Below are 26,466 nucleotides of genomic sequence, written 5' to 3' on the forward strand. Positions count from 1 at the left end.
CTTAAACATGTAAAAGATAGATGTCAGTCACTTATATTAACCTGACAGCGTGTCCAAAAATACTGCTGTCCAAAATACTATGCACGTTAACCTTTATAATCATTATAGTACTTTTTCTAAATATTAAATCCTTTTTTTTCAAGAATATTTAAAAAGAAAAAAAAAATACATTTGTTTGTTTGATCTACTTAATCCTTCAGAAAATATGCTATTGGGTTATATGAATGCCTGCAGAGTGCAAAATAAGAGTAAACTGTTATTTCTAGGCTCATTATGGAATGCCTAACCTATTTGTGTTCTCTTTCATTTAGCCTATCCAACATGCAGAGGGAATTTCTTCACTTGTCCAAGTGGGCGCTGCATTCACCAGAGCTGGCTTTGTGATGGAGATGATGACTGTGAAGACAATGCGGATGAGAGAGGATGTGGTACGATCCTTTGTTTCAGGAAGCTCTATAGGGGAAAGTGGGGCATATCCACCCCCTTAAGAGTCGGGGAGATTAGAGGCAACATCTAGATAGGACAGCGTTTCTTTTGGAACATCCTAGACAGAGAGACATTAACAAAGCAGACTACAAATAGTCTCTTCCCAAATAACAGAGTTGCCTCTTGAGTGGGAAAGTGAATAACTGCATACTTGCTCTGACGTGCCCCTCTTTCATGGTGGTTGCTATTAAATCTAACAAGTGTGCTGTTGGGTTCTTGAGTTATGTAGTAAGGCACCCTAAAGACTCACTTAAGTTTCTTTATTTATATAATCATGACAAGTAGAAATCAGAATGAAAAGCCAGTTGCACAGTGTAGTCCTTCTGGTGTTTTGTTCTGTTGTGGTGTATTAATGCATTCTTTTTTTCTGTGTGTTTGGAACTGATATATCATATGCTAAGGAAAAGCTTGTCTTTTCATGTTAGAATCATCCGATCGGGAGTGCTATCCAGGAGAATGGGCTTGTCCTTCCTCTGGGCTCTGTATCCCTGTTGAAAAATTGTGTGATGGAACTGCAGACTGTCCTTCAGGTGAAGATGAAACCAACACTACAGCAGGCAGAAACTGCAGTGAGTATAACAAGTGAATGGTTTATGAATGAGTAAATCTACTAATAAATCTACTAGTAAATCCGTTTTATATATAAAATGTATTGAAAACTATTCAAATCTAGTTTGAACAGTATACAAGTATTCTATGCCAACTGGAATTTCCTCTTGATTAAAAAAAAAAAAAAAAAAAAAAATCGAACAATAAATATGTAGGGTATTTGTGATCTTAAATGTAAAAACTGACTTATTTTTTAACAAAAATAAATAAATAAAATGCTACAGTTCAAGCGCTCACGTGCATTTATTTACATTTCACACAATACACAAAACAGCACAGCACCTTCAGCATCACAATTCTAAACTAACACCTATGATCACCCTATTTATGCACCTATAGATAGAGCCTAATTAATCATTTAATCCACACACCTGTGCACTCGGCCACGGTGCTACAACTCCTTTTGAGATTTCATATATATTTAGTTTAAACATGTACTATGTAAAAAACAAAACAAAATGCTTAATACCTTTTTATTGCTCTTTTTAATTCATATTCTCTGAATAAAGTTTGTTTGGCGGATCTTAAATGTGTAGTGCAAAGGGACAGAGAAGATGATTTGTCAAGCTCCGTTTCCTCCCCAAACAAACTTGATTCCTGCACTTGTTTTCTTTTAACTTAAAAAAAAAAAAACTATATAAACAAGCAATATCCGTATGAGTGAAAAGTTGTCAAATTTCAGATACAAATGGCAGAATTAAGCCATGTATTCTAAATTACAGGTATTGTAAACTGTGCATCTCTAAGCTGCCAGCATCGTTGTCATCCATCCCCATCTGGTGGAACGTGCTATTGTCCTTTGGGCTATGTAGTTAACAGCAACGACAGCCGCTCTTGTGCAGGTACGTGCTCAGACACAGAAGAAACCTAATGACAAATGTTGTTCTTATGTATAATTTAATTTAAAGCAAGAGATGTGTATAATTAATATCATTACAGATTTATGTATGTCTATTTTAAACATTTTAAAGGTATTAATTCAAATCATGGATTTAGCATACCGTACTTCTTAATAAACATGTCCCCCTTGACTCATGAAGTCAGTTCTGATACAGATAGTTCATAGTTTAAAGGATCACAAGAGCGATTACAAGCATGGTCACATCAGGACAAATAAAGATCTTGTTTTAGGGATAACAATAGGAGGGGGACTGAGGAACTCTGCCAGTTTCCAAAACTGTTGGCAACGACCTCAGCTCCACAATCACTTGTCTTAGAGAGTTGCATACCATTGCATAGGTTGGAGCGCATTGTAACTTTCTTTATTGAATAAAAAAAAAGTGCCTTGTGGACATCATCCCCCCTCCTTAAACATTGTTCAGCAGATAATAGCATGGCCTTGCATGAGACACTGAGAACATTTATGTCTGCCCGGCTAAGCTGGAGGAGGAAGAGGGGAGTGCAAAGTATTAGGCAGCTTAGTGGGGTAATTAAAACTATAAATAAGACATTTACAAATTGGTAAAATAAAGTGTGATTATAGCCTGGTGTGAGTGATCAGTGAGTATATAATAGTTACACTTTTGATTTTGTGTTAAGATTTTGATGACTGTAAGATGTGGGGAGTTTGTGACCAGTTGTGCGAAGACAGAATTGGCAGTCACAGATGCAGCTGTCTGGATGGATATGTCCTGGAACAACACAGACATTGCAGAGCTAATACTTCATGTGAGTAACCATGAGTTCAGTCTGGGCATGCAGCCTAGCTATACTTCAAAAACAGCTAACCCTTAACCGTCAGCCAATTTTTGATGCCAGCGGCTTTTGACCTTGTATGCTGCTTTCTGTTGCATTGTTGCCTGGAGAATGTTTTTTTTTTGGTCACTTTAGCTGTGCAAGAAAGAAAATAAATACACTAATGACCATGTGACAATCATTTTCTGCTTCCGACCCTATGAGGGCTTTTACTTCACTGTAGGGTAATGAAAGTAGAAGCTGTCATTTAGCGTAGCAGAAGAAAAGTGTTGCATTGTTGTATTGATGAAGTGATTTGATACATGAAATGTGTTTCATAAGTGTCATCTTTTTGTGCCAAGGGGCATTATAGAACTGTGAAGAGTGATGTAAAAACATTTTTATTCACAAAGCTATTTTTATAAAGTTCTGTTTTGATTGATTAAATAACATTTTCTAGGTTGCTGTTAAAGGACCCAAAAACGGTCCTTAAAACTAACGAGTAAAGAATGGGATCCACTAAATTCAACACTACATATGAGGCACTTTATCAGATGTACTAAGTAAGGCATATAATATACAATGCCTTCCACTAAATCTGGTTTTAATGGAGCCTCATGTCTTCTCTTTTAGCCGGGGCGCCGTCACTTATATTCTCCAATGGACGGGATCTGCTGATTGGTGATATCCACGGGCACAGTCTGCGGACACTGATACAGTCCCAGAACCGGGGGATTGCTGTTGGGGTAGATTATCATTACTACCTGCACAGGGTCTTTTGGACAGACACCATTCAGAATAAGGTAAGTAACCAAGCAACCGTATTGCTGAGCCTCTTCCATTTCGTTTGCATTAATTTCAGTCTTTCAAGTTTATTTTTTAATTTTTTTATTGAACTGAAACTTAGTGAGCTGCTTAATACAATCCAGTAAACAGTACTGCACATCTCAAAAACTTCAGAGCCACAATCCAGGCCCTAGATTCCTTCTCTGCTTTATTTTTATTGCTGCAAAAATGCTGGGAGCTTCGGCTGGGCATCAAGCCCGTTGCTACTTAAAACTACAGCCCCCTCCCCCTCTCCATCCACGACAAACACACTTTCAGATTACCAGTGAGGTTCCTGTAATGTATACAATGATTGTCAAAACAAGATCTGAAATTAAATATACTCAACAAGATGAAGTTGTGTTGATGGCTGTTTGAATTGCATTTGCTACACAGAGTCCTTATCTTTGCCTTTTTCCCCCCAGCAAATATTGTATTGCAGATATTTTTCTGTTAATCCTGCAAAACCGTTGGGCTATTCTGTTACATTTGTTCTTTCTAACAAAGCTATCTATTATGTGGATCCCTCTTGGATAGCTTTTAATATTACACTCCTCTTCATTATAACTCTCAGCTATAACACTATCTTGATTATAAGGCAAATTTGCGCTGAGCTCCGAAGTAAAGCCAGTCTGTTTGAGAAAATAAGAAAGGATTTCATTTATTTTATAGAAGTTGGAAAATATAAGCATTTACTATACAGTACATGTGTCATTACTTTAATTGCTTCCATGTTTAGGAACATATTCTGTGGAATATTAAAAAAAAACTGTTTTGTTTTATGCCAACCAGTCCTTTTTAAGAGACTGAAGTTTATGGTGGTGCCTTTCTTGTGCTGAAACCTGACTTACTAGAAAAGAAATACAGTGCTTTGATGGGTCCCTATTATACTTCTTCTTACCTTGTAATAATGATCCAACTGCTTGGCTCCCAGCAACAGTGTTGTAATGGGTGGGGGGGGGGGGGGGGGGGTATAAATGGAGTCCAAATGTTTAGTCAAGAAAACTTTCAGATGCTCCGATAAAAATGTTCACATTTTTGTCGGTAATTTTATGTAACCTGACCGTATTTGTTTTCACTCGTGGCCATCAGTTATAGGCATTCCTTGGCTAACTCGTGGGGCACTCTGTTCGAGGTCTAGCTGTGCTTGGTTTGAACACAAGCCACAGAATTGAAAGGCTGAGACTCAGCAGGACGATGATTACCTCGGTGACTCAGCTCCCCTTACTACAGGATGTCAACATGGCTAACTTGATGGCTTGAAGCAGATGAATAATTATCTTGCAAAATCCATTAGTATGATTAGTTTAAACCAAGTCAAGTAATTGTATCTGGTTTCTGCATGAGTTCAGCTGCAATCCACTGAATCTGCTTTTCAGCTTCCTGGTTCTGACTCCATAAGGGCTTATTTCAAAGTCCAGCGTGCATTCCCACTGTGTGCCAAGTGATAACGACTTCTAGACTGGTGCCATCTGAGTGGTAGGCTTTACAAAGCATTGCCAAGGTGGCACCCCTAAAATGGTATAATGGACTACAGTGCATAGGTTGAGTGTCATGCCCATTAAAAAAAACTATATTGCACCTTAAGAAGTAAACTGATGCTCCACCTTTAGAGGTATACACATACATGTGTCAGTCTAGGGTTGAATATAAGTATTTCAAACTGGCTCACATGTATGCTACATACGTGACAGTTACTACTCTGTATGAAAGTGTCTGAATAGGGCCAGTGATAGAAAAGCCAACACTTTACATTCTAATACGAATGCAATAAAGATTTTTTTTCTACCCTTTTAATCAGACACCAAATGCTAATCTTTAAACAAGGATGCTTTATTTGATTTGCAGGTGTTCTCTGTGGATATCGACGGCTCTAATATTCAGGTGGTTTTAAATGTATCAGTTGACTATCCTGAAAACCTGGCTGTGGACTGGGTAAACAATAAACTGTATGTTGTGGAAGGAAGCGTGAACAGAATAGACATGGTGGATTTAGATGGAAAGAACCGTGTAACACTGATTGCTGAAAACCTTGGGAACCCAAGAGGAATTGCAGTCGATCCCACAGTGGGGTAAGCCTCTGTTTCTGGTTTTAAAGGTGCAGTAATAATAAAGGAAGCAAGGTAAATTCAAGTTGTTGTTTGTCGAAACAAGCTCCTCCCTCCAACTGAGTAAGCAATGTAAATATTTGTATTTCCTTTAGCTGCTTGGTGTATTGCCTGTGTTCAATGTAATTGATTTATGAATTGAAAATCACTGTGTATAGATATATATCTTTTTTGCTGTTTCCTTGTAACTCCTATTTTGTTTCTGTATTGTTAGAAGGGTTTTGCTGCTAGACCCAGCAGTGTGTCATTGTCTTCCAAGACCAACCCGTGCGCACACATACAGAGGGCCCCCATAATCATATTGCAAATATCTGTTTATCAGACCATAGCCAAATACAATCCGAAAGGTTTATAGAAGGCTAGAAGTCAATGGTACAAATCTAAAGATGATAAAAAACAGGTATCGCATTCACTTTGTACAGTGTGACAAAAAGACAAACAGACATGATCGGTGCATACAAAAATGATATTTCAGCAACTACTAAAATATGCAAGATACTGTTTATTAATTGAGTGATTTTACTATTTTATTGGAGTCATGTTTGTCATCTCATGAAATTTCCCCTTTAAGGTACACAAATATTTGTATGACAGAATTCATGTAAATAATGCAGTAAGCCTGCATACGTATCATATTTATAATTGTCTTTATTGTGTAGCCTACAGTACATAATGTAATCTGCTTTTCTTGACCACGTTTTCTTTCTCCACTTAGTTACTTGTTTTTCTCGGACTGGGACAGTCTTACTGGGGAGCCTGGGCTTGAGAGAGCCTACATGGATGGAACAAACCGTTATGAAATAGTCAAGACTAAGCTGGGTTGGCCTGCTGGAATAACACTGGACATCGTTTCCAAGAGAGTGTACTGGGTTGACAGTCGTTATGACTATGTCGAGACGATAACTTATGACGGCCTGCATAGGTAAACAATACAAAGTATTTGTATTTTATTATATTTTAGAATATCTGAAACCACTCCTCCTCCTGTGTCTAAATAGTTGTTGGAGGGTACTGTTTATAAAAAAAAAAAAAAAAAAAACACACACACACACAAATCGACTTACACTATAGTACCGAGGATGCCAAATATAATGGGATAAACTGTTTTGTAAAAAAAAAAAAAAAAAACTGATTTAAATACATTTTAATCTAAATGCATCATTACCTTTATAGTTTATAACAAGTATGTTAGCAATGTTAAATATGTTATGTCTTTAAGGTTAAAACATAAAACATGTAGGCCTTTGCTTCTGTTTGTCATTAATTCATTTGATATCTATTTGTTTTCCCTTTCACAAGGAAAACTGTTGTGCACGGAGGTTCCCTTATTCCTCACCCCTATGCTGTAAACCTGTTTGAGCACTATGTGTATTTTACTGACTGGACCAAAATGGCAGTGATGAGGGCAGACAAGTTCACTGACAACAATCCCCAGGTTGTCTTCCCATCTTCACTGAGACCATATGGAGTAACAGTTTATCATTCCCTCAGGCAACCTTATGGTGAGTTAAAAAAAATTGTTCAAACCGCGTGATTGTTGATGAATTATAACAACATTAAAGATTTTTAAGATTTTTTTTTTTTTTTTTTTTAATGTTGCAAGATGCTGCTGTGGGTGTTTCCCTGGGTGCACCTAGAATCCATTTTGTGTTGCACACTGTTCTGTGTGTGGTGGGTCGCAGGAGGATATTGTGGATAAACAATATTTGGGGATTGCTATTGTTGAAGACATGATAATAATAATGTTTGTTTGATATGTATGTGTTTTGGTGTCTAAACCGTGGCAAAAGTCATAGCAAATTGGACTAAAGCATAGTGAAAGCATGGTTAACAGCACATAGATATGATGAAGTATGGTTCAAATAATGCATTGTAGAAGCACTGGACTAGCTTCAATTAAACACAATGACTGGGCACATTTTCGACTTGTTTTAAGTGTCTAATCTCTCTTTTTATTGTGAAAAGTGAGAAGTCCTTGTGGAAATAACAATGGCGGATGTGAGCAGATCTGTGTGCTGAGCCATAGAACAGACAACGATGGCCTTGGATATCGCTGCAAGTGCAGAATGGGGTTCGACCTGAATCCGGACGGGAGACACTGCGTGGGTAAGTGAGAGTATTTAAAAACGCAGTGATGTGTTACAGATAAAACAGAGGTAAGCACCTTCAATTAAAAAAATAAATAAATAAATAGCATAGTCTTCTAGCCTCCAACAGACTTTCCTATAGAACTTTTATATATGATTCTATATATATGATGGATTTGACATTTTAGCAAACATAACCATTTGTATTGGACAATTTTCAGTTTTCATGTGACCCAACATATCAACAGGGAAAGCCCTGCAAAAAAACAACAGTGGCATTTTTAAAAATCTATATAGGAATTCAACCATGTAGTTCAACAAGAGCGCTTAGTGATTGGATACCGGTATGTCATTGAAATTTGCAATGCCATACATGTTGAAAAAATCCATGTGGAAAAAGCAGGCTGTTGACAGATCTGTAAGCTGAGTCACAGAAGTGATTATGATGTCCCTGGGATAATGTTTAAGTGTAGGCTAAGTTAACCCATGCATAAATATGACAGATGGAACCTACTTTAATGTAAAGCCCCTTGTAAAGACGTATATGTGCGATAATGATTATTGCTTGTCTTTTTCTCCCCAGCTCTGAGGCAGTTTCTGCTCTTTTCCTCTCAGCTTGCAGTGCGTGGAATTCCCTTCAACCTGTCCTCCCAGGAGGATATCATTCTGCCAGTGACCGGGAGCCCTTCATACTTCATCGGAGTGGATTTCAATGCAGAAGATGACACCATATTCTTTTCAGACACAGTAAAAGACATTATTTACAGACAGAAAGTAGATGGAACTGGTAATTACAATCAAATCATTAAAACCTTTGCCTGTATTAGTTTTTGTCAAATTCAACACATAGTTCTGTTCCCCCTGACTCTTATAGAATCCGTTTTGTGTTGCATAATGTTGTGTGTGTGGTGGGTCGCAGGAGGATATTGTGGATAACCAGTATTTTAAGATTGCTACTGTTGAAGACCTGATAAAAATAATATTTGTTTGTCATAGTGCTTATTTACTCGGTATAATTCCAGTTAGTTTTTCAGTAAAATAGTTATGAATTGAATTCTACACTCATGCCTTTGGTAAACTACAGAAATGCTGACATCAAACCTTTTTATACTTGTTTTTGTGGAAAATCAGGTCGAGAAATTCTTGCAGCTAATAGGGTTGATGGGGTTGAAGATTTGGCTTTTGACTGGATTTCAAAGAACCTGTACTGGACAGACCCCCGTTACAGAAGCATAACAGTAATGAAACTAGCTGATAAATCAAGAAGAGCCATTGTGCAGAACTTGAACAATCCCAGATCAATAGTGGTGCATCCTGTTATGGGGTAACTATAATGTTTGTTATTTATATTTAAAAATATACCTAATTGTTAATCTCTGTTACTGTCCTTGAGGTTTGAGGCCTCCTGGCCTTTGTCCCACCTGCACCCCAAATCACATAATTGACCCAATTTAGCCTCCTTCCAGGTTGACCTGATTTGTGCAATGTACATTTTTTTTCTGTTAATTTCAAAATAATACATCTTTGATGTTAAATTCTGTATTCTAATTCAACCCCAGGTGTGGATCTCTATTTTTAAAACTATAATAGACTTGCATTGATGGCAGTTCAGTATAGATACATTCTGACCCTTGCTTTTTACTTCATGATATAAAACTGGACACTCATCCTATCACACCTACTGAGCTGTAAGCGCCACTCGTCCATCCTTAGTATTGTGGCTTCTGGGCTGCAAATGCTAGATTAGTGCTGTTTTTGTAGTGAACTTTTGCAATTAAAGTCTGCTTTACATTTCTTTCATGTAAATTAGGTCTACTTTACAAAATGACCTGTTTTTTTTCTGCTTACATCCAGAACCATTGGAAACAATATTCTATTTTTAAAGTCACTTTTTTCTCATAGATATATATTCTGGACAGATTGGTACCGTCCTGCAAAAATCATGAGAGCTTGGTGTGATGGGTCACATGCACTGTCAATCGCCAACACAACGCTTGGCTGGCCTAATGGCCTGGCAATTGACTGGAGGTGAGGCAAGATCTGTGATTTACAAATGGTGAAAATCACATTATGAACTACTGTATTTAGTTTTCTGTATTTATGTGTAGTGTTCTATAAACTACAACTAGGCATAGTAAGAAAATATGATAGTGTTGTATTATTTAATGCTAACTAAAACCTGCCTGCTTTTAGTGCTTTACGCTTGTATTGGGTGGATGCTTTCTTTGATAAAATTGAGCACAGCACGTTTGATGGTCTAAACAGACTGACACTTGATCGCATCACTCAGATGTCACATCCGTTTGGCCTTACCATCTTTGGCGGTGAGTAAGATTTGACTTACTGTAGACTCACCAATTTTTTCTGTTAAATATGATTGGAATAACTTCTCTTCTGTGGCTGAAATATCTTTCCATCCTACAGCTTATGCATATTTTACTGATTGGAGGCTCGGAGGAATAGTTCGTGTGAGAAAAACAGATGGAGGAGAAATGACAGTTATAAGACGAGGCATTAGTCACATAATGCATGTCAAATCTTTTAATGCAAATTCTCAGACAGGTAAGTTCATTTAAAAAAATAATTAAAAAATATATATATAACTCTAATTCACAAAAACATTGTGCAAGGTGCAACTCACATGTGTTAATCCAATAAAAATGAATTCACATTATTATATTAGTAACTTATTTATTTTGTTTTACATAGGAACAAACTATTGTAACAGACCCACAAATCCGAATGGAGACTGCAGCCATTTTTGCTTCCCGGTGCCTAATTTTCAGAGGGTCTGCGGCTGCCCGTATGGAATGAAACTGGCCCCTAATCAGCAGGTCTGTGTGGAGGATCCATCAAGTGAACCACCGACCTTGCAGTGTGGCTTCAACTCCTTCTCCTGTGCCAATGGGAAATGTGTGCCACAGTACTTCAGATGCGATGGAGTTGATGACTGTCATGACAACAGTGACGAGGTCAACTGCGGAGCTCACAGTATGTGAAGAGTATAATAAAATAACAAATTAATAAAATAACTCCATTCCAGTCCAGGACCTTTTCCTCAAATTATTGTTGAATTATTTAACCTGGTCTAAACCAGATCTTTTGTAATTGAACCTTATTGGAGCTACTGTAGATCATGGAATAGACTGAAAGAGTCGCAGTTGAATGACTTGTTAGCTAAAATAAAATGGAATGGAATTGCTTTTAGTTTCATTTACTATTGAATCTATTTTAAAGCTGTTGACTAAAGTTACACTTTGTATTGTTAAAGAAACTAAAGGCTAGTTTCTCTCTCCCTTTCCAGACACTACCTGCTCCCCGGCTGCCTTTACCTGTACTAGTCGGCAGTGTATCCCCAGTAGCTGGCACTGTGACGGGAACAACGACTGTTTCGATGGGAGTGATGAACAGAACTGTCCCACCCATGGTCCAACCACCTGCCCATCCAACCAGTACACCTGTGCCAATAGCCACTGCGTCCCAAAAAACTGGCTGTGTGATACAGACAATGACTGCGGGGATGGGTCCGATGAAATGAACTGCAGTAAGAATGAAATGCATGCAGATCTTATTGCTTTTACATACATTGATGCTTGGCTACAAAGCAAAATATAGAATTTGGAAAATACACACGCAAGTTTTTTGTGTGTCACTTTCTGTGTGGTTGTTTTAAATTATTTAGGTTGCTAGGCTGCTCCATTCTTGGAGGGCCATTCTCAAGACTAATACATGTAATGTTTTTTTGGTTTTTTTTCTTATTAAGATCTTACCAGCACATGCCACCCTGAGCAGTTCCAGTGCCCAGACCATCGCTGCATTGATTCTAGCTATGCCTGTGATGGGGACCAGGACTGTGTGGATGGAGCTGATGAGCAAGGCTGCAGTAAGTATGTCAGGCAAAAGAGAAAGATAACATCCCCTATGAAGGTTTTTCATGTGTTAAGAATATAACCATTATTCTTTTTAGCGTACAACTGCACTGTCTATGAGTTTAAGTGTGCCAGTGGACACCAATGTATCAACACCTATTACCTCTGTGACGGTGTTTTTGACTGCAATGATCACTCTGACGAGGCTGGCTGTCGTAAGTATCGTTTTTTTTTTACACCAAAATAATGTATATAAACTTTGTCTTAATATTTGCATCAGGAGGTAAGAACCGTGGGTAGGGTTTCAATGTGTGGCATGATTACATAATTCATAGTTTCAACCAGTAAGAGGACTAGTAAGCAAAACAGTAAACACTAAAACTGATTTTTTTACATGCACTTTAAATGATTTTTACTTTATCTGTTTCTTCTGTAAGAAATGGCATATGTAGTTATAAGAAATGGCATATGTTAAATGAAAGTGCATCTGTCTCTATCTGGATTCTTCAGCCACTAGACTACCTGGAATGTGCCACCATGACAGCGAGTTCCAGTGCCAGTCAGATGGCAGCTGCATCCCTTCCAGCTGGGAATGTGACGGACATCCGGACTGTGAAGACGGATCAGATGAACATCATGGCTGCCCAGTCAGGACCTGCCCTTCCTCCACGTTCCACTGTGACAATGGGAACTGCGTCTACCAGGGCTGGGTGTGTGATGGTGACAATGACTGCAGGGACAATAGTGATGAGAAGGACTGCCCTACTGCACCATTCCGCTGCCCGAGCTGGCAGTGGCAGTGCCCAGGACATAGCATCTGCATCAACCTGAGCAAAGTGTGTGACAACACCCCAGACTGTCCCAATGGAGCTGATGAGTCACCTCTCTGTAGTAAGTCATCTAAATCCAGTTGACTACAGCTGCATGCCAGACCAGATCCTTTTCTAAAATGAAAACAGATCAAATATAATCATTATATTGTGTTGCACTGTTGATACAGTGCACCTTCCTTTTATAAATGAATATGGTATGTGTGTGTGTGTGGTGTCTCACTACTTTGTATGAGAAATCAAATTATGACCTCCCATATAATAAGAGACGCAACTTATTCATTCATTGTAAATCAACAAAAATCCTAATCAGGAATTACTATTGATATTTTTTAAACTTTGAAATGGTGTTTGTACACAGGATGAAATTTACTGGAATCTAACAAATCTGTCGCTATGATTGGTTGAACTCTGATGCGATTCATACATTATCTGATAATTCATGAATCTGATTCATTCACTAGCCAAGTTGACACTAAATTATACATGTCCTATGCTTTTCTATATATTAGGGTCCCTCAATAACTCAATAGTAAGTGACAAGGGAGCACTGATTGAAACGGTTTTGCTATTAAAAACAGCATTGGTAAGTTGGTGGCATACTTTTGCATGGGCGGAGTTATGCACAAAGTGTCAACAAGGGAATTCGATCACAATATTCACGTCTGTGTTATTTACCTGTTTTAAGCAATATTTTCAGAGAGGTACCAAATAATACCGTATACATTCGTACCAGAAATCATTTCCAATTTGGTTAAAAAAAAAAAAAGTGACACTCAGAATCTGCTGTCCTCAGTATAATCAGCAAATCAGTTCTTGTTTGAATAAATATCTCTATTGAAATCGTGCATGTTTTGATCAATGCTTTGAAACTGATCTATCATCTTCCTTTCTTGCTTTTTTACTTTGCGCTCAGATGATCCATTACCAGGTACGACTTTGCCTTCAGATATGTTTGAGTTTAAGAAAATGCAATAGCTGTTGATTTACTGACAATTTTCTAAAGTAACTAAGAACAAGTATTTTTCTTTTTTTAAATGCACGCTTGAAAAGATTTTTATTTTTGTTTTTTTTACCAGTATCCGTAGTTATCTGTAGAACTAGTGAACTAATAATGCACTATCTTTTGGATTTAGTTAAACAACATTATGCTCTATGTATGTGTGTGTGTATATATATATATATATATATATATATATATATATATATATATATATATATATATATATATATATATATATATATAACCATATGTTGCATGTTATCTACACCTTTAAGACTCAAGTGAGAATTGAACTTTAAAATGACTGTTGTAGTGCACTACTATAGTTTTGCAATCTCACAGGTCTTTCCCGTGCTTATGCTATGCATTTACATGGCGTATCATGGTTTCTACCATACTTTAGTTACCATTGCCTTGCCATGCTTTACTTAAACTGCTTTACTACACTTTGCTATGTTTTTAACAGTTCACCACACCCGACTTTTATAAAGGTGCTGATCTCTGTTTTCACATATCCTTCTGTAGATCAAGAGAGCTGTACAGACAACAATGCAGGATGCACCCATGGGTGTCTCCAGGGACCATTTGGTGCGCAGTGCACATGCCCTATGGGATACCAGCTAACCAATGACTCCAAGACCTGTGCAGACATTAATGAGTGTGACCCACCAAGTATCTGCAGCCAGCATTGCTTTAATGAGAGGGGATCTTTCAGGTGTCACTGTGAGGACGGCTATACCCTAGAAGCCGATATGAGGACATGTAAAGTCACAGGTAAAACACATGCATGTACCAGTGTCCTATTTATACCCCACTTGGTAAATATTATTTAGTTAATACCAAAAGAATAGCCCACCCTGTAATTGCAGGAAAAGAGTTGTCCAAAGTGAGTGATACTCGTCTCAAACAGCAAAGAGACGATTGTTTCCAACTTCTCATGTATGTCAAGATCTGATTACTGCAGATAAGTCAAATGAACTATGTGCCACTCAGATGTTTTTTATATGCTGTAATTAAAATATAATATAAAGGACAATGTTCTTCAGCATTGCTTCTCATGTGTAGCCAGATATCAGACCAGAGAATACATTTCTTTTTTAAACAGAGCGATGTCCATAACGCATGAATACCTATCATAAATGGGGGCTATTTTTTTTACTTGCATCATTTTTTTCTTAAAGGAAAACTTTAATCATTCTTCAGTTTTTTAATTATTTTTCAGAGTTGTTTATTTTTATATTTTTTTTGCTCCAATCTGTGGTTTGTTTTTACACAGTTTAAAATACAGTGGTTCGAGAGTTTCCTGTAAAGGAATTTCACAAAGTAAATACATTTAGATTTCAGGTTTTACTGCTTTTAACAGGTTTTATTTTTTTTTTTTTCTTCTGCAGGTTCAAGGGAGGCCCTGTTGCTGGTTGCAAGCCGCAGTCAGATAGTTTCAGACAACATTACGGCCCAGCCAAATATTATCCATTCTCTGGTACGAGATGGAAGGAACATCGTGGCAATTGATTTTGATTCAGTAACCGACCGCGTTTACTGGTCAGACACTACTCAGGATAAAATATGGAGTGCTTACAAAAATGGAACTGGCAGGACAATTGTAAGTACTATTAGCGCACATAGTTTAACAATGCTCAAAAAGTCTGATAAAAAACATTCCAATGTTCTAGTGTATTTGTAAATGATATTAATTAATATAAACCATGTTAGTTTTGGATAAGAATAAGACTTTTATTTTTCCTTTAACAGATATTTGACAGTGGTGTAACAGTGACAGAAAGCATAGCTGTTGACTGGGTAGGACGCAACCTCTACTGGACAGACTATGTTCTGGAAACAGTCGAGGTCTCCAGATTAGATGGAAGTCACAGGACTGTGCTTGTCAGTGAGAATGTAACAAATCCCAGAGGGCTGGTACTGGATCCAAGAAATGAGTAAGAAGCATGTTTTAAACAGTTCAAGGCTGAATAGCCATTACAGTGTATCTGCCAGGAAGACAGTGACTTAAAGTGACTTCAGATTTGTGAATCTTAAAGAATCTAGCATTATCTTCTGTTTTACATTGCTTACATAAATAATTTTAGTTTTCTTACAACATGAAATGAATAAAAATAACGTTTTATCTACCTACCATTTTCAGTCTTTGTACTCTAATATACAACAGAAAATAGAATAGTAGCAGAACTGTTTGTTTCCTGGGGTTGTGTGTAATTCATAGAATGATAGTTGTGACTGCATCATCACTATATTAGCCTTAATGGACTGGCTTCTGTTTCTGTTGCACAGTGCTCATGTCATGTTCTGGACTGACTGGGGCAGGAACCCTCGAATTGAAAAAGCCAGCATGGATGGTAAAATGAGGACTGCTATTATAAGCAGTAAACTGTACTGGCCCAATGGTTTGACTATTGATTATCCCAATAAGCTGCTGTACTTCGCAGATGCATATCTGGATTTCATTGATTACTGTGATTATAATGGAAAAAACAGGAAGCAGGTTTTAGCCAGCGATCTGGTAAGAAAATGAAAACATTCTGATTCTTTTGCAGTGTCCTGTATGCTTTGGTTGCTATATATCTGAAACTCGTCATATCTTCCCTAATTAGGTGCTTCAGCATCCACATGCTTTAACAATTTTTGAGGATTATGTGTACTGGACAGACCGATATATTAATCGTGTTATTCGTGCCAATAAATGGCATGGAGAAAACCAGACTGTGATGATGTATAATGTGCCACAGCCAATGGGGGTAGTTGCAGTACATCCTGCCAGACAACCTACAGGTAAGGGGAAAAAAAAGTTTAGGAAAATCAGAGTGATGCCTCATACATTCTGCAGGCTACATGCATTATATGAAATACATAAAAAATATATATACCATATGCAGATAAGTATCTTGTTGTAATGTACTTATTTATGTTTGTAATACAGGTTCAAATTTTTGCTCCATGAGTCCTTGTACTCATATATGTTTGCTGTCTGCACTGGCACCACGGTTTTACTCGTGCGCTTGTCCATCTGGCTGGACCCTGGCTGCAGATCTTGTGACCTGTGTGCGAGGTATGAAAACCAATGTACTAACTAGGGCTGCTATACAACATTAAATTAACCAAATAAACATGACAACAATCCTCTTGGACTTATTTTCTTCCAATGTACCTACATTCGATAAATTCGACAAACACAAAAAGAAAAATCATTCCCACTGTCTGAAGTGAGCTCCTTTGAACTGAGAAGCATCTCACATTGCAGATTGGTGAAATCTGCTTTAAAAATGCAAGGATTTGAACTACCCCTTTACCCAGAACCTTCCACCAACTGAAACAAATCTTTATTCTGTACGGTGACTTGGAGGTGAATATAAATGGTGGAAGGGACTTGTCAACAGCCTTCCATTTGGTGGCCTGTTTATAACCTCAGTTTTCAGTAGTAAATATTGCAAATCATAAAACTTTTCCTTTTTTTGCCCAGTATTTCATTAAAAATTGACAAAGGATCTTTAATCCAAACTTCAACGGGTCCTCTTAGGTCAGAAATCCAACCCAGCTCAAGTTGCAACTTCTGGGAACATCATAAAATATCGCAGCTTTATTTTTCCACTGAAAGACGAATGATTACTTGAGAATGAAAATGCACTGTTTGCCTGGAGGTATCCGCTGATTCTAATCTCCGATGACATAGCAAATCGGCATGCAAACATAACCTTTCATCACGAAAATTTAATTGAAGCCTCGGTTTTTCATTTGTGTTTCAGCGTAATAATACTGATCTCCTTACATGCACCACCTTATATTACATATAAAATAAATACACATGACCAATGTCTGTCATTTTAGAACTCGGCTGGATCACCCAGAATCTGTACAATAATAATCTTTAGTTTAAACGTTTAATCACAATGTTTTACATTTCTCCGGAGAAGCATCATGTTTCACACGATGAATTCCCGAGTAAATCAATCATTTACTTGAGACTAAATTGCAAAACCTGTTTGTTTATTTTTTAGTCGAAGACCCTTTCCTCATTGTTGTGAGAGACAGTCTTGTTTTTGGCATCCCTTTGAATCCTGAAGACAAAAGCAACGATGCCATGGTCCCTATTGCTGGGTTACGCAATGGCTATGATGTTGACTTTGATGATGCTGAGCAGATGATCTACTGGGTGGAGCATCCTGTAAGTGCTAAAGTTAATTCAAAGACCAAGGCAGGCACATTATTGCTAGATGTATAAAGTGTTGCATGGGATGATTAAACCGTTCGGTTCAGGACCTTGCCTTCTGGACCAGCAGGAGCTATCCTTCAGCGTCGGTCAGAGGTCAGCCAAGCATGGGTGATGGAGAACCTCCAGCCCCCCAGAAGGGAGATACAGTTACAAAGGAGGCAGTGGGGAGGCGGGGCAGAAAGACTTTCAGAGCATTTAGTGAAGGGTAGGCTTGGTCTATATAGTATTGGTTGGCTAATAAGGTTTCTAAAAGGACTAAATAATTGCAACGGTGACAAGACCGTTTCCTATGAGCTGTTTTACGCCGTTATAATAGACAGTAATTTAGGATATATATAATAATATTCTCACAAGGGAGGATACAAAGTCCCCCCCAATTATTCTGAGGACTCCACCTTAAATTCAAATTTTAACAAAATACAATGGCTTATATATATATATATATATATATATATATATATATATATATATATATATATATATATATATATATAATTTTGACCCCAAGTCACAGTAATAATGGTGTCAAAATAATTTATTACATTGGTTATTTTTTTCAGGGTGAAATTCACCGAGTAAAATCAGATGGGACTAACAGGACAGAGTTTGCTCCAGCAGCTATTCTTGGTTCCCCTGTAGGATTGGCACTCGACTGGATTACCCAGAATCTGTACTATACTAACCCTTCTACTCAGTCCATTGAGGTAATATCTGAGAGTTGTTTTATATTTGTTAGAATTCATATATCACAATTGACTACGACTATGACTACTACTACTAATAATAATAATAAAAAATAATAATAATAATAATAATAATAACAGTACCGCTAGTGATACACACATTTCTGTAATTTTTATTTTGTTCCTCTGTCTGTTCAACAGGTTATGAATCTCCGTGGGGAAAGGAAATACAGGAAAACTGTGATTACTAACAATGGCACCCCCACAGGCGCTGGAACCCCAACTGGCATTACTGTTGATCCAGCACGCGGGTAGAGCTGATCTAAACAACTCTCTGCAGTCTAATACTATCCTTTTTTACCACCTTTATTTTATTAGAGCAAAATGTTTCTTGCAGGGGGACATAATTTACCGCAGTACTGTCATTTCCTCATATCCTTGTTTTTGGCCTTATCAGTGACAAACCATTCTATTTAAGGCAAATTAAAGTTTTTGCAATACTGGTATAATGAAATTTCTGCATCTTGCTTAAGGATCAGTGCTAATAATGTGAAACGTGTTGTAGGAGGATGTACTGGACAGACCAGGGCACTGAGAGTGGAGTTCCTGCAAAGGTTGCTGCTGCCGACATGGACGGTTCTAATTCTGTCAACCTCTTCATTAATAACCTGGATCACGTAGAGTTTATTACCATCGACATCCGGGAGAATAAGCTGTACTGGGCTGTTACTGCAAGCGGAGTAGTAAGACCTTTACATTTTAAATATACTCATTCTTGAATTGCTAACATTGTTGTCATGTTTTTAATATCGACGTAGACTATAAACATATTCTTATGATATTTACTAGATAAAGCAATAAGGAGTAGAACAGCCATGCTGCCATTTCAATTCTGAACTGGATATTGTTTAATTTGCTCATTGAGGCTCATCCTATCTAAAGGATATTTGCATTGGGTTGAGTGTAATGAACTCCGCTCTAGACTGTGAGTACAATTTTCTTTTTCAGTAATGTTTTCTTAATCAAACTCCCCTAGATTGAGAGAGGAGATCCAGATGGAACCAATCGTATTACCATGGTAACTGGACTTTCACATCCTTGGGGGATCGCTGTGTATGATCAGTACCTGTACTTTACTGATCGGGATTATGAAGTCATTGAGCGCGTAGACAAGGCCACTGGGGCTAACAAAAAAGTGTTGAGAGACAACGTTTCAGGACTCAGAGTGCTAAAAGTCCACCATAGAGAGAGTGAGTATTATATAAGTATTTGAACCCGTACATACTCATTTTAAATTAACAAATACTTTGACAAACTTTTCAACAAAAGTGTGTAAACATTGAAAAAGACACAGAGCTTTGTTTTTATTTGTCACCACTATCCTTGTGGAAGCTTTTAAAAAGTACCAAATAGCAAAAAAAAAATAATTACATTTCTTGTCTTTTGCAAATCTACAGCCCATTTGTAGGTGTGGTGTTGTTATGTTAATGTTATTTATTTCAGCCTCTGCCGGCTCTTCAAATGGCTGCACTAACAATGTAGGAGCGTGTCAGCAGCTCTGTCTTCCCAGACCAGCAGGGCAGTATTCGTGTGCCTGTGCTACTGGTTTCAAACTGAACCCCGACAGCAGGACATGCTCACCCTATCAGTCCTACGTTATCATCTCCATGCTGTTGGCGCTGAAAGGATTCAGCCTCGAAGGAAATGACCACTCCGAGGCCATGGTACCTGTGGCTGGAAGAGGTATGTGCAAAGCCACAGCTTATTTCTGAATGTATTTGATGTATAGTATATGACTATGAGATTAATCATCAAACAGCATGAGTCTTAATGATAGTAGTAAAATGACATAAAGTACATAAAAGTTTATAAAGTTTCCAATAGAATTTTGAAGGTTTTATTTTGACATTGTTAAATGAATCACTGAAGAATATATATATATATATATATATATATATATATATATATATATATATATATATATATAATTTTTTTTTTGTATCATTAGGTCGCAATGTACTACACGTAGATGTTCACATGTCGTCTGGGTTTATTTACTGGTGTGACTTCAGCAACAATGTTCCGGAACAAAATGGCATTCGGCGAATCAAACCAGACGGCTCCTACTTCAGGAACATTGTATCATCAGGAATTGGGCAGAACGGAATCCGAGGAATCGCCATTGATTGGGTAGCAGGTAAGGAATGTAGTCATTATACTCTTTTGGAAAGTCTACCATAAATTACACTAAAGTGTAGATACCCTAATTTTTTAAGATTTGAAGTAACCCAAAGCCTCCAGTGGCACGGCAGTGTGCCTTGTGTTTTAGTCGATTGGGACGAGTTTGCCTCTGGGTACTGTCAGGTGCTCAAGCTGGATCCTTGCCTCTAGGGTTTAGTAACCTACTTATTAAGAAATATTTAAGGTTATCATTGCATGATTTTAAAACTAATTTCATATTTTGTGTCACAGGAAACCTCTATTTCACAAATGCTTTCATCACTGAGACCTACATTGAAGTTGTGCGCTTGAACACCACTTATCGTCGGGTCCTGCTGAAGACCACAGTGGATATGCCGAGGCACATAGTGGTGGATCCAAAGAACAGATACCTCTTCTGGGCAGACTATGGTCAAAACCCCAAGATTGAACGTGCTTGTCTAGATGGCACCAATAGGACGGTACTTGTGTCTTCTGGTATCCTCACTCCTAGAGGTTTGGCTGTGGACTACCAAAGTGGATATATTTATTGGGTTGATGACTCCTTGGACATGATTGCGAGGATTCGTCCTGAAGGCGGAGAGACAGAGATTGTCAGGTTTGGCAGCCGCTACCCAACTCCATATGGAATAACTATCTTTGAAAACACTATGCTTTGGGTGGACAGGAACCTAAAAAAGGTCTTCCAAGCCAGGAAAGAACCAGGAAACACTGAGCAGCCCACAGTTGTTCGTGACAACATAAACTTGCTGAGAGACATCACTATTTTTGACAGCCGCACTCAGCCACTGTCAGCACAGCAAGTGAATAATAACCCCTGCTTGGTGAGCAATGGCGGGTGTTCCCACTTTTGTTACGCTCTCCCTGGCTCTCAGACACGCAAATGTGGGTGTGCATTTGGAAACTTGGCAAGAGACGACACTAGCTGTGTAGTTTCCCGAGATGATTATTTGATCTATACGACTGAGGACTCCATCCGCAGTCTCCGTCTGGACCCAGAAGACCACAACCTGCCATTCCCTGTAGTCAATGTACTGCGCACGGCTGTGGCCCTGGATTATGACAGGGATGACAACAGGCTGTACTACACTCAGAGCTCAGGAGAAGGGCACAGTAGAATCAACTACATAAGCCTGTCCTCTCCAACTACTGCTCCTACCGTTGTAGCATCAGGTAGGAGTTTTTATTTATGTAAATGAACTGCATATAAAAAATCAACCAAACACCGTTAGAGATTTGCCAAAATTCCAGTACACCTTATGTTATGTACAGATGTCATTTCATGCAATGTTATTGCGCAAGTTAAATTGATTTTCTTAATAGTAGTGCCTAAGTACAATCTTTGATTTTATGATTTCTAATAAGTTAAAATGTCATATCTAGGGTGTCTTTTATTAGAAGAGACATCATTTTTTTCCAGTTAAATTAGCCAGAACCAGTCGGCTTCACTTTGCAGTGCTTTCGCCCCAACTGCACAAGATGACATCTCTTACCCAATAAGAGACACCCTACACATGATTGTTATTATTTTATATATTTTCAATTTAAACCTGTCATGTACAAATTAATTAGTTCCAGGGGACCATCAGAGATGTGAAAATATCGTATCTCGGAGGGGGGCGCGATGCTACATTGTAATTGCTTTATTAACTTTGGCGCATTATAAATTACCAATGTCAGGTACATTAGCGTGTCTGAAACACCACAGTACAGCATGTATACTATACAAAGAACATCTGTGAAAATGATTGCAAAAGAAAGCACTGCAATACAGTATTTGGCAATTTACCAAACAATTCTTACCATGCTTTCTCTGTCCGTGCCAAATAATTTGATGTTTAAAAACAACAACAACTACAACAAAAGCGTACACACAAACACAAACTGGTTTTGCAGTTTGGCGAAAAACCTTATTTCAGCTTTGTTATGGTACAATAATAATATTAAAACACTTGCTTTCTTGTTTTCCTTTATTAGACATGGTTAAACTGGGTTTATTTTTATGTGAAGTCACAGCATGTAAAAAGTGAAACTTAATTTTTTTTTTTTTTATCTGCAACTGAATATATTATGAGAGCTCAATGTTAGACCTATAATAACATGTGCAGTGACCAGTTTCTCTCTGTACCATTCAGTTAGTAGCAGCATGTGTAGTATCATCAGGGGTCAACGGTTAATACAGGGCATCGTATCTTGCAGGATCAGGATATGATAGGTTTTACTGTAATGTTTTGCTACAGTACACAAATCCTGACAAATTGTATGTAATATAGGAATGCTGAAAGTGTGCACATTTTAATGCTTTCGTTTATCTTTTTGTTTCTAAGATTTGGGTGCTCCTGATGGTATTGCTTATGACTGGATCAGTAAAAGGATTTATTACAGTGATTATGTGAACCAGACTATCAATTCCATGGCCATTGATGGTTCTCAGCGGACAACCATTGCCCGAGTGCCAAGGCCTAGAGCTATCATGCTTGATCCGTGCAGAGGGTAACTTTGACCAATAATAGAGCACATTTAACCTAACATTGTATTTACGATAGCATTGTATCTTGCTTTATTTGCAAGATCCTTTTAAAAAAGGTGATTCCATTTTTTTCATTGAGTGGGATAAACAAGAATTTGAGAACATTATAGTGAGTAGCAATGTATTCAATGTCAGATTTACTAAATTAATCATTTGCTTTATGACTTTTTAATTTAATGTTAGTTTAACCTTGTACCACCATTTAAAGTAATTGTCAGCTAAGAATGTGCTGTGTTATTAAGTTGTACAAAACTTGCTGCTGTGGTGCCAATATATATTTTGCCTGTATTTGATTAGATTCATGTACTGGACTGACTGGGGTGCCAATGCCAAGATAGAGCGTGCAACACTGGGTGGGAATTTCCGGACTGAAATAGTAAACACCAGTCTTGTGTGGCCCAATGGACTGACTCTTGACTACGAAGAGGAGAGACTCTACTGGGCTGATGCTAATTTGTAAGAGTTTTCTATATAACCTTTCAATGCTAGGTATTTCATGATCAAAAAACAATATTTTACCATGATTATATAACCTTACATCCTTCATCCTATAGCTTCACTATTTAAAGCAGAAATAAATATCTACCCATGTTTTAAGATGTTGGTGTCTATTTTAATAATTTAAACAGTGGGGAATCCTAATATTTCCAGGCTGAAATGTATACGTCTTCTGTTAACCCTATATATGTAAATGTTTCTGGCTTGCGATTATTTATAGCTTGATATGTTACAGATATTTAAAGTAAGTAATATCATTGTAATATATTCAGCTAGTCATGTTTAAATTTGGTGAATGTCATTTTTTTCAGACAGAAGATTGAGCGCTGTTCTCTGACCGGCTCAAACCGAGAAGTGATTGTCAGTACAGCCATTTACCCCTTTGCCATGACAGCCTACGACCAGCACATCTACTGGACTGATTGGAACACCAAGAGCATTTACAGAGCCAACAAGCACGACGGATCAGACCAGATCGTCATGATCCAAAACTTGCCTCACAGGCCGATGGACATTCACGTCTTATCCAGCAACAAGCAGCAACAGTGCAGTAACCCCTGTGATCAGTTTAATGGAGGCTGCAGCCATGTTTGTACACCAGGTATAAACATCCAGTTCCTACAGTGCTACACTTTTTCTGTCATGTGCTTTACATACAGTAGCATACACATGGACTGTGGCAAGTAGAAATGCAATTGAAGTGGCGATGTATTCAAACACAGTTGTGACTGAGTAGGGCAGTTTTTCTGGCACAAGAATGAGCATTTTTATTTTGTCCCTGCAGGTCCGAATGGTGCAGAGTGTCAGTGCCCTTCTGAGGGCCGTTGGTACTTGGCTGATAACAAGTACTGTATTCGGGACAATGGGACAAGATGCACACCGGATCAGTTCACCTGCATGAATGGACGTTGTGTTCGCGCTCAGTGGAAATGTGACAATGATAATGACTGTGGAGACGGAAGTGACGAACTGGAAATAGTTTGTGGTAAGACCTTTGATCTTTTTTTGTTCAAAGACAGGAAGAAAATGTTAATGTAACCAATAGCTGTGATCTGCCGATAATTCAAGTTTGTTTGTGTAGCGCACAAACATAGAAGCTTCTGTATATACCATATTTTTACAACTATGTAACACTGTTTGTATTTACACTGGAGTTATACTGTAAGTTTTTTTTAAGTTCTGCATTTGTGTTAACTAACCCTGAATCAATCCAGTGTTTTAACTTTGAAAGGCAAATAAATCATATAATTGTATTTTGCATGCAGTCCGTCATATGGCAGCATTTATTGCTTTGACAGGTAACAAATACATCATTTTTTATAATTTGTTTCTGCACTGTACTTTAAGGTCTTGCCACTCTTAATCACTAACTTCTCTACTGACCTTTTACTGTAGCATTCCACACGTGTGACCCAACTTTATTCACCTGTGGAAACGGACGCTGTGTTCCTTATCATTACCGCTGCGACCATTATAACGACTGCGGTGATAACAGTGATGAGGCTGGCTGCTTGTTCCGTTCTTGTGACCAGAACACCGAGTTCACCTGCAGCAACGGAAGGTGTATTTCTCTAGAATACGTTTGCAACGGGATCAACAACTGCTACGACAATGGCACTACCGATGAGAGAAACTGCCGTAAGTTTCGTCGTTTTAATACCCCTAGTAGTGAATACACCGGAAATGAATATCTGTATTTCTTTTGGGAACGTTAAAAGGTGACATTTTATTTTATTTTGTCTACTCTTAATTTAGTGATATGGTTCTGTGTATAGTTACGTGCCGTTATACTGTATTTGGTTAAGTAGCTTTGGTTAAATAGTATTACATTGGGCACTGTAGGGTTAAACAATGAGGCAACAAAGAAATATCGGTGTCTTGCAGGCAGGATGAATATTTGTCCCTATATCTACCCTCATATAAAGTTACCAAGAATAACTTTTGTGATAAGGTTACAACCTCCAGTTCTACCATAATTGAGAGGTTCTTGGCTCTGTGCCACGAAAAAAAATCTTATCCATAGATAAGATTATAGATGAGCGAATTTTGTATGAATCAGTCTAATTGTATTCATTTTAAAACTGTTGGTGTATTAGTACAAGTTGTATTTCATATTCTTCTTTGTATGTACAAAGAGGACTGTTGAGCTGTCTTACTGTTGTATGTCATTTGCCTACAGGGGTAGATTTCCTAAAGGTTGCAATTTGTTTGTTTTGTCTTTTTCTTTAGCTGAACGTACATGCCAGCCTGGATTTACAAAGTGTCAGACTACAAATATTTGTATTCCCCGCTCGTACCTGTGTGATGGAGACAATGACTGTGGAGATATGAGTGACGAGGGCCTGACTCACTGCAGTATGTTGCAGACAGTTTTACCATTCTTTAGAACTTCAGTCATTCTGTACCATACAAGTAAAATGCTGTGTATATCTGAAGTTTCCCTATTGCAAATTGTGTAGAATAACAGAAAGTCTTTGAATGAATGGACATCTTCTGTAACTTCACAGCATGTAGAATAAAAACATACCTTCAAAGTTATTCATTTGCTGATTTGTACAGATCCCAATGTAGATATTTTGGCTGAAATCTATACGGCTCTTCCAAGTTACTATTATAATCCAGTCTTTACTAAGGCGCACACTGTCTTTCACTTTCCAGGTACTGTGACTTGTACAGACAATGAATTCCGCTGTTCTAGTGGGCGCTGTATCCCGGCTCACTGGTATTGTGATGAAGGAATTGACTGTGCTGATGGATCAGATGAACCTGCAACTTGTGGTGACTATGTTAAATTATTCTGTATGAGGTGGTTCACCTAG

At 37.9% G+C, this 26,466-nt stretch overlaps 1 protein-coding gene across 1 annotated transcript in view; it reads left to right on the forward strand.

Moving 5' to 3' along the window:
- The window catches only part of LOC121321950 (low-density lipoprotein receptor-related protein 2-like), a 59,941-nt gene that overhangs the window by 13,819 nt on the left and 19,656 nt on the right, over window positions 1–26,466 (forward strand). The window contains exons 7-47 of the mRNA XM_041261338.1: window positions 312–428; window positions 912–1,055; window positions 1,818–1,937; window positions 2,635–2,763; window positions 3,403–3,572; window positions 5,443–5,666; window positions 6,418–6,624; window positions 7,002–7,204; window positions 7,668–7,808; window positions 8,373–8,576; window positions 8,921–9,113; window positions 9,692–9,817; window positions 9,983–10,113; window positions 10,214–10,351; window positions 10,499–10,780; window positions 11,094–11,333; window positions 11,553–11,672; window positions 11,757–11,873; window positions 12,169–12,549; window positions 13,405–13,419; window positions 14,017–14,265; window positions 14,883–15,094; window positions 15,244–15,428; window positions 15,781–16,009; window positions 16,101–16,278; window positions 16,427–16,555; window positions 17,502–17,668; window positions 18,277–18,420; window positions 18,601–18,710; window positions 18,965–19,142; window positions 19,436–19,649; window positions 19,903–20,142; window positions 20,408–20,596; window positions 20,872–21,792; window positions 22,947–23,112; window positions 23,447–23,605; window positions 23,959–24,248; window positions 24,432–24,632; window positions 25,043–25,285; window positions 25,877–26,002; window positions 26,306–26,425. Coding sequence (XP_041117272.1) covers window positions 312–428; window positions 912–1,055; window positions 1,818–1,937; window positions 2,635–2,763; window positions 3,403–3,572; window positions 5,443–5,666; window positions 6,418–6,624; window positions 7,002–7,204; window positions 7,668–7,808; window positions 8,373–8,576; window positions 8,921–9,113; window positions 9,692–9,817; window positions 9,983–10,113; window positions 10,214–10,351; window positions 10,499–10,780; window positions 11,094–11,333; window positions 11,553–11,672; window positions 11,757–11,873; window positions 12,169–12,549; window positions 13,405–13,419; window positions 14,017–14,265; window positions 14,883–15,094; window positions 15,244–15,428; window positions 15,781–16,009; window positions 16,101–16,278; window positions 16,427–16,555; window positions 17,502–17,668; window positions 18,277–18,420; window positions 18,601–18,710; window positions 18,965–19,142; window positions 19,436–19,649; window positions 19,903–20,142; window positions 20,408–20,596; window positions 20,872–21,792; window positions 22,947–23,112; window positions 23,447–23,605; window positions 23,959–24,248; window positions 24,432–24,632; window positions 25,043–25,285; window positions 25,877–26,002; window positions 26,306–26,425 — 8,052 coding nt within the window. The remainder of the gene's footprint in view (window positions 1–311; window positions 429–911; window positions 1,056–1,817; window positions 1,938–2,634; window positions 2,764–3,402; window positions 3,573–5,442; window positions 5,667–6,417; window positions 6,625–7,001; window positions 7,205–7,667; window positions 7,809–8,372; window positions 8,577–8,920; window positions 9,114–9,691; window positions 9,818–9,982; window positions 10,114–10,213; window positions 10,352–10,498; window positions 10,781–11,093; window positions 11,334–11,552; window positions 11,673–11,756; window positions 11,874–12,168; window positions 12,550–13,404; window positions 13,420–14,016; window positions 14,266–14,882; window positions 15,095–15,243; window positions 15,429–15,780; window positions 16,010–16,100; window positions 16,279–16,426; window positions 16,556–17,501; window positions 17,669–18,276; window positions 18,421–18,600; window positions 18,711–18,964; window positions 19,143–19,435; window positions 19,650–19,902; window positions 20,143–20,407; window positions 20,597–20,871; window positions 21,793–22,946; window positions 23,113–23,446; window positions 23,606–23,958; window positions 24,249–24,431; window positions 24,633–25,042; window positions 25,286–25,876; window positions 26,003–26,305; window positions 26,426–26,466) is intronic.

This window comes from Polyodon spathula, chromosome 10 (genome assembly GCF_017654505.1).
Source record: "Polyodon spathula isolate WHYD16114869_AA chromosome 10, ASM1765450v1, whole genome shotgun sequence".
NCBI lineage: Eukaryota > Metazoa > Chordata > Actinopteri > Acipenseriformes > Polyodontidae > Polyodon > Polyodon spathula.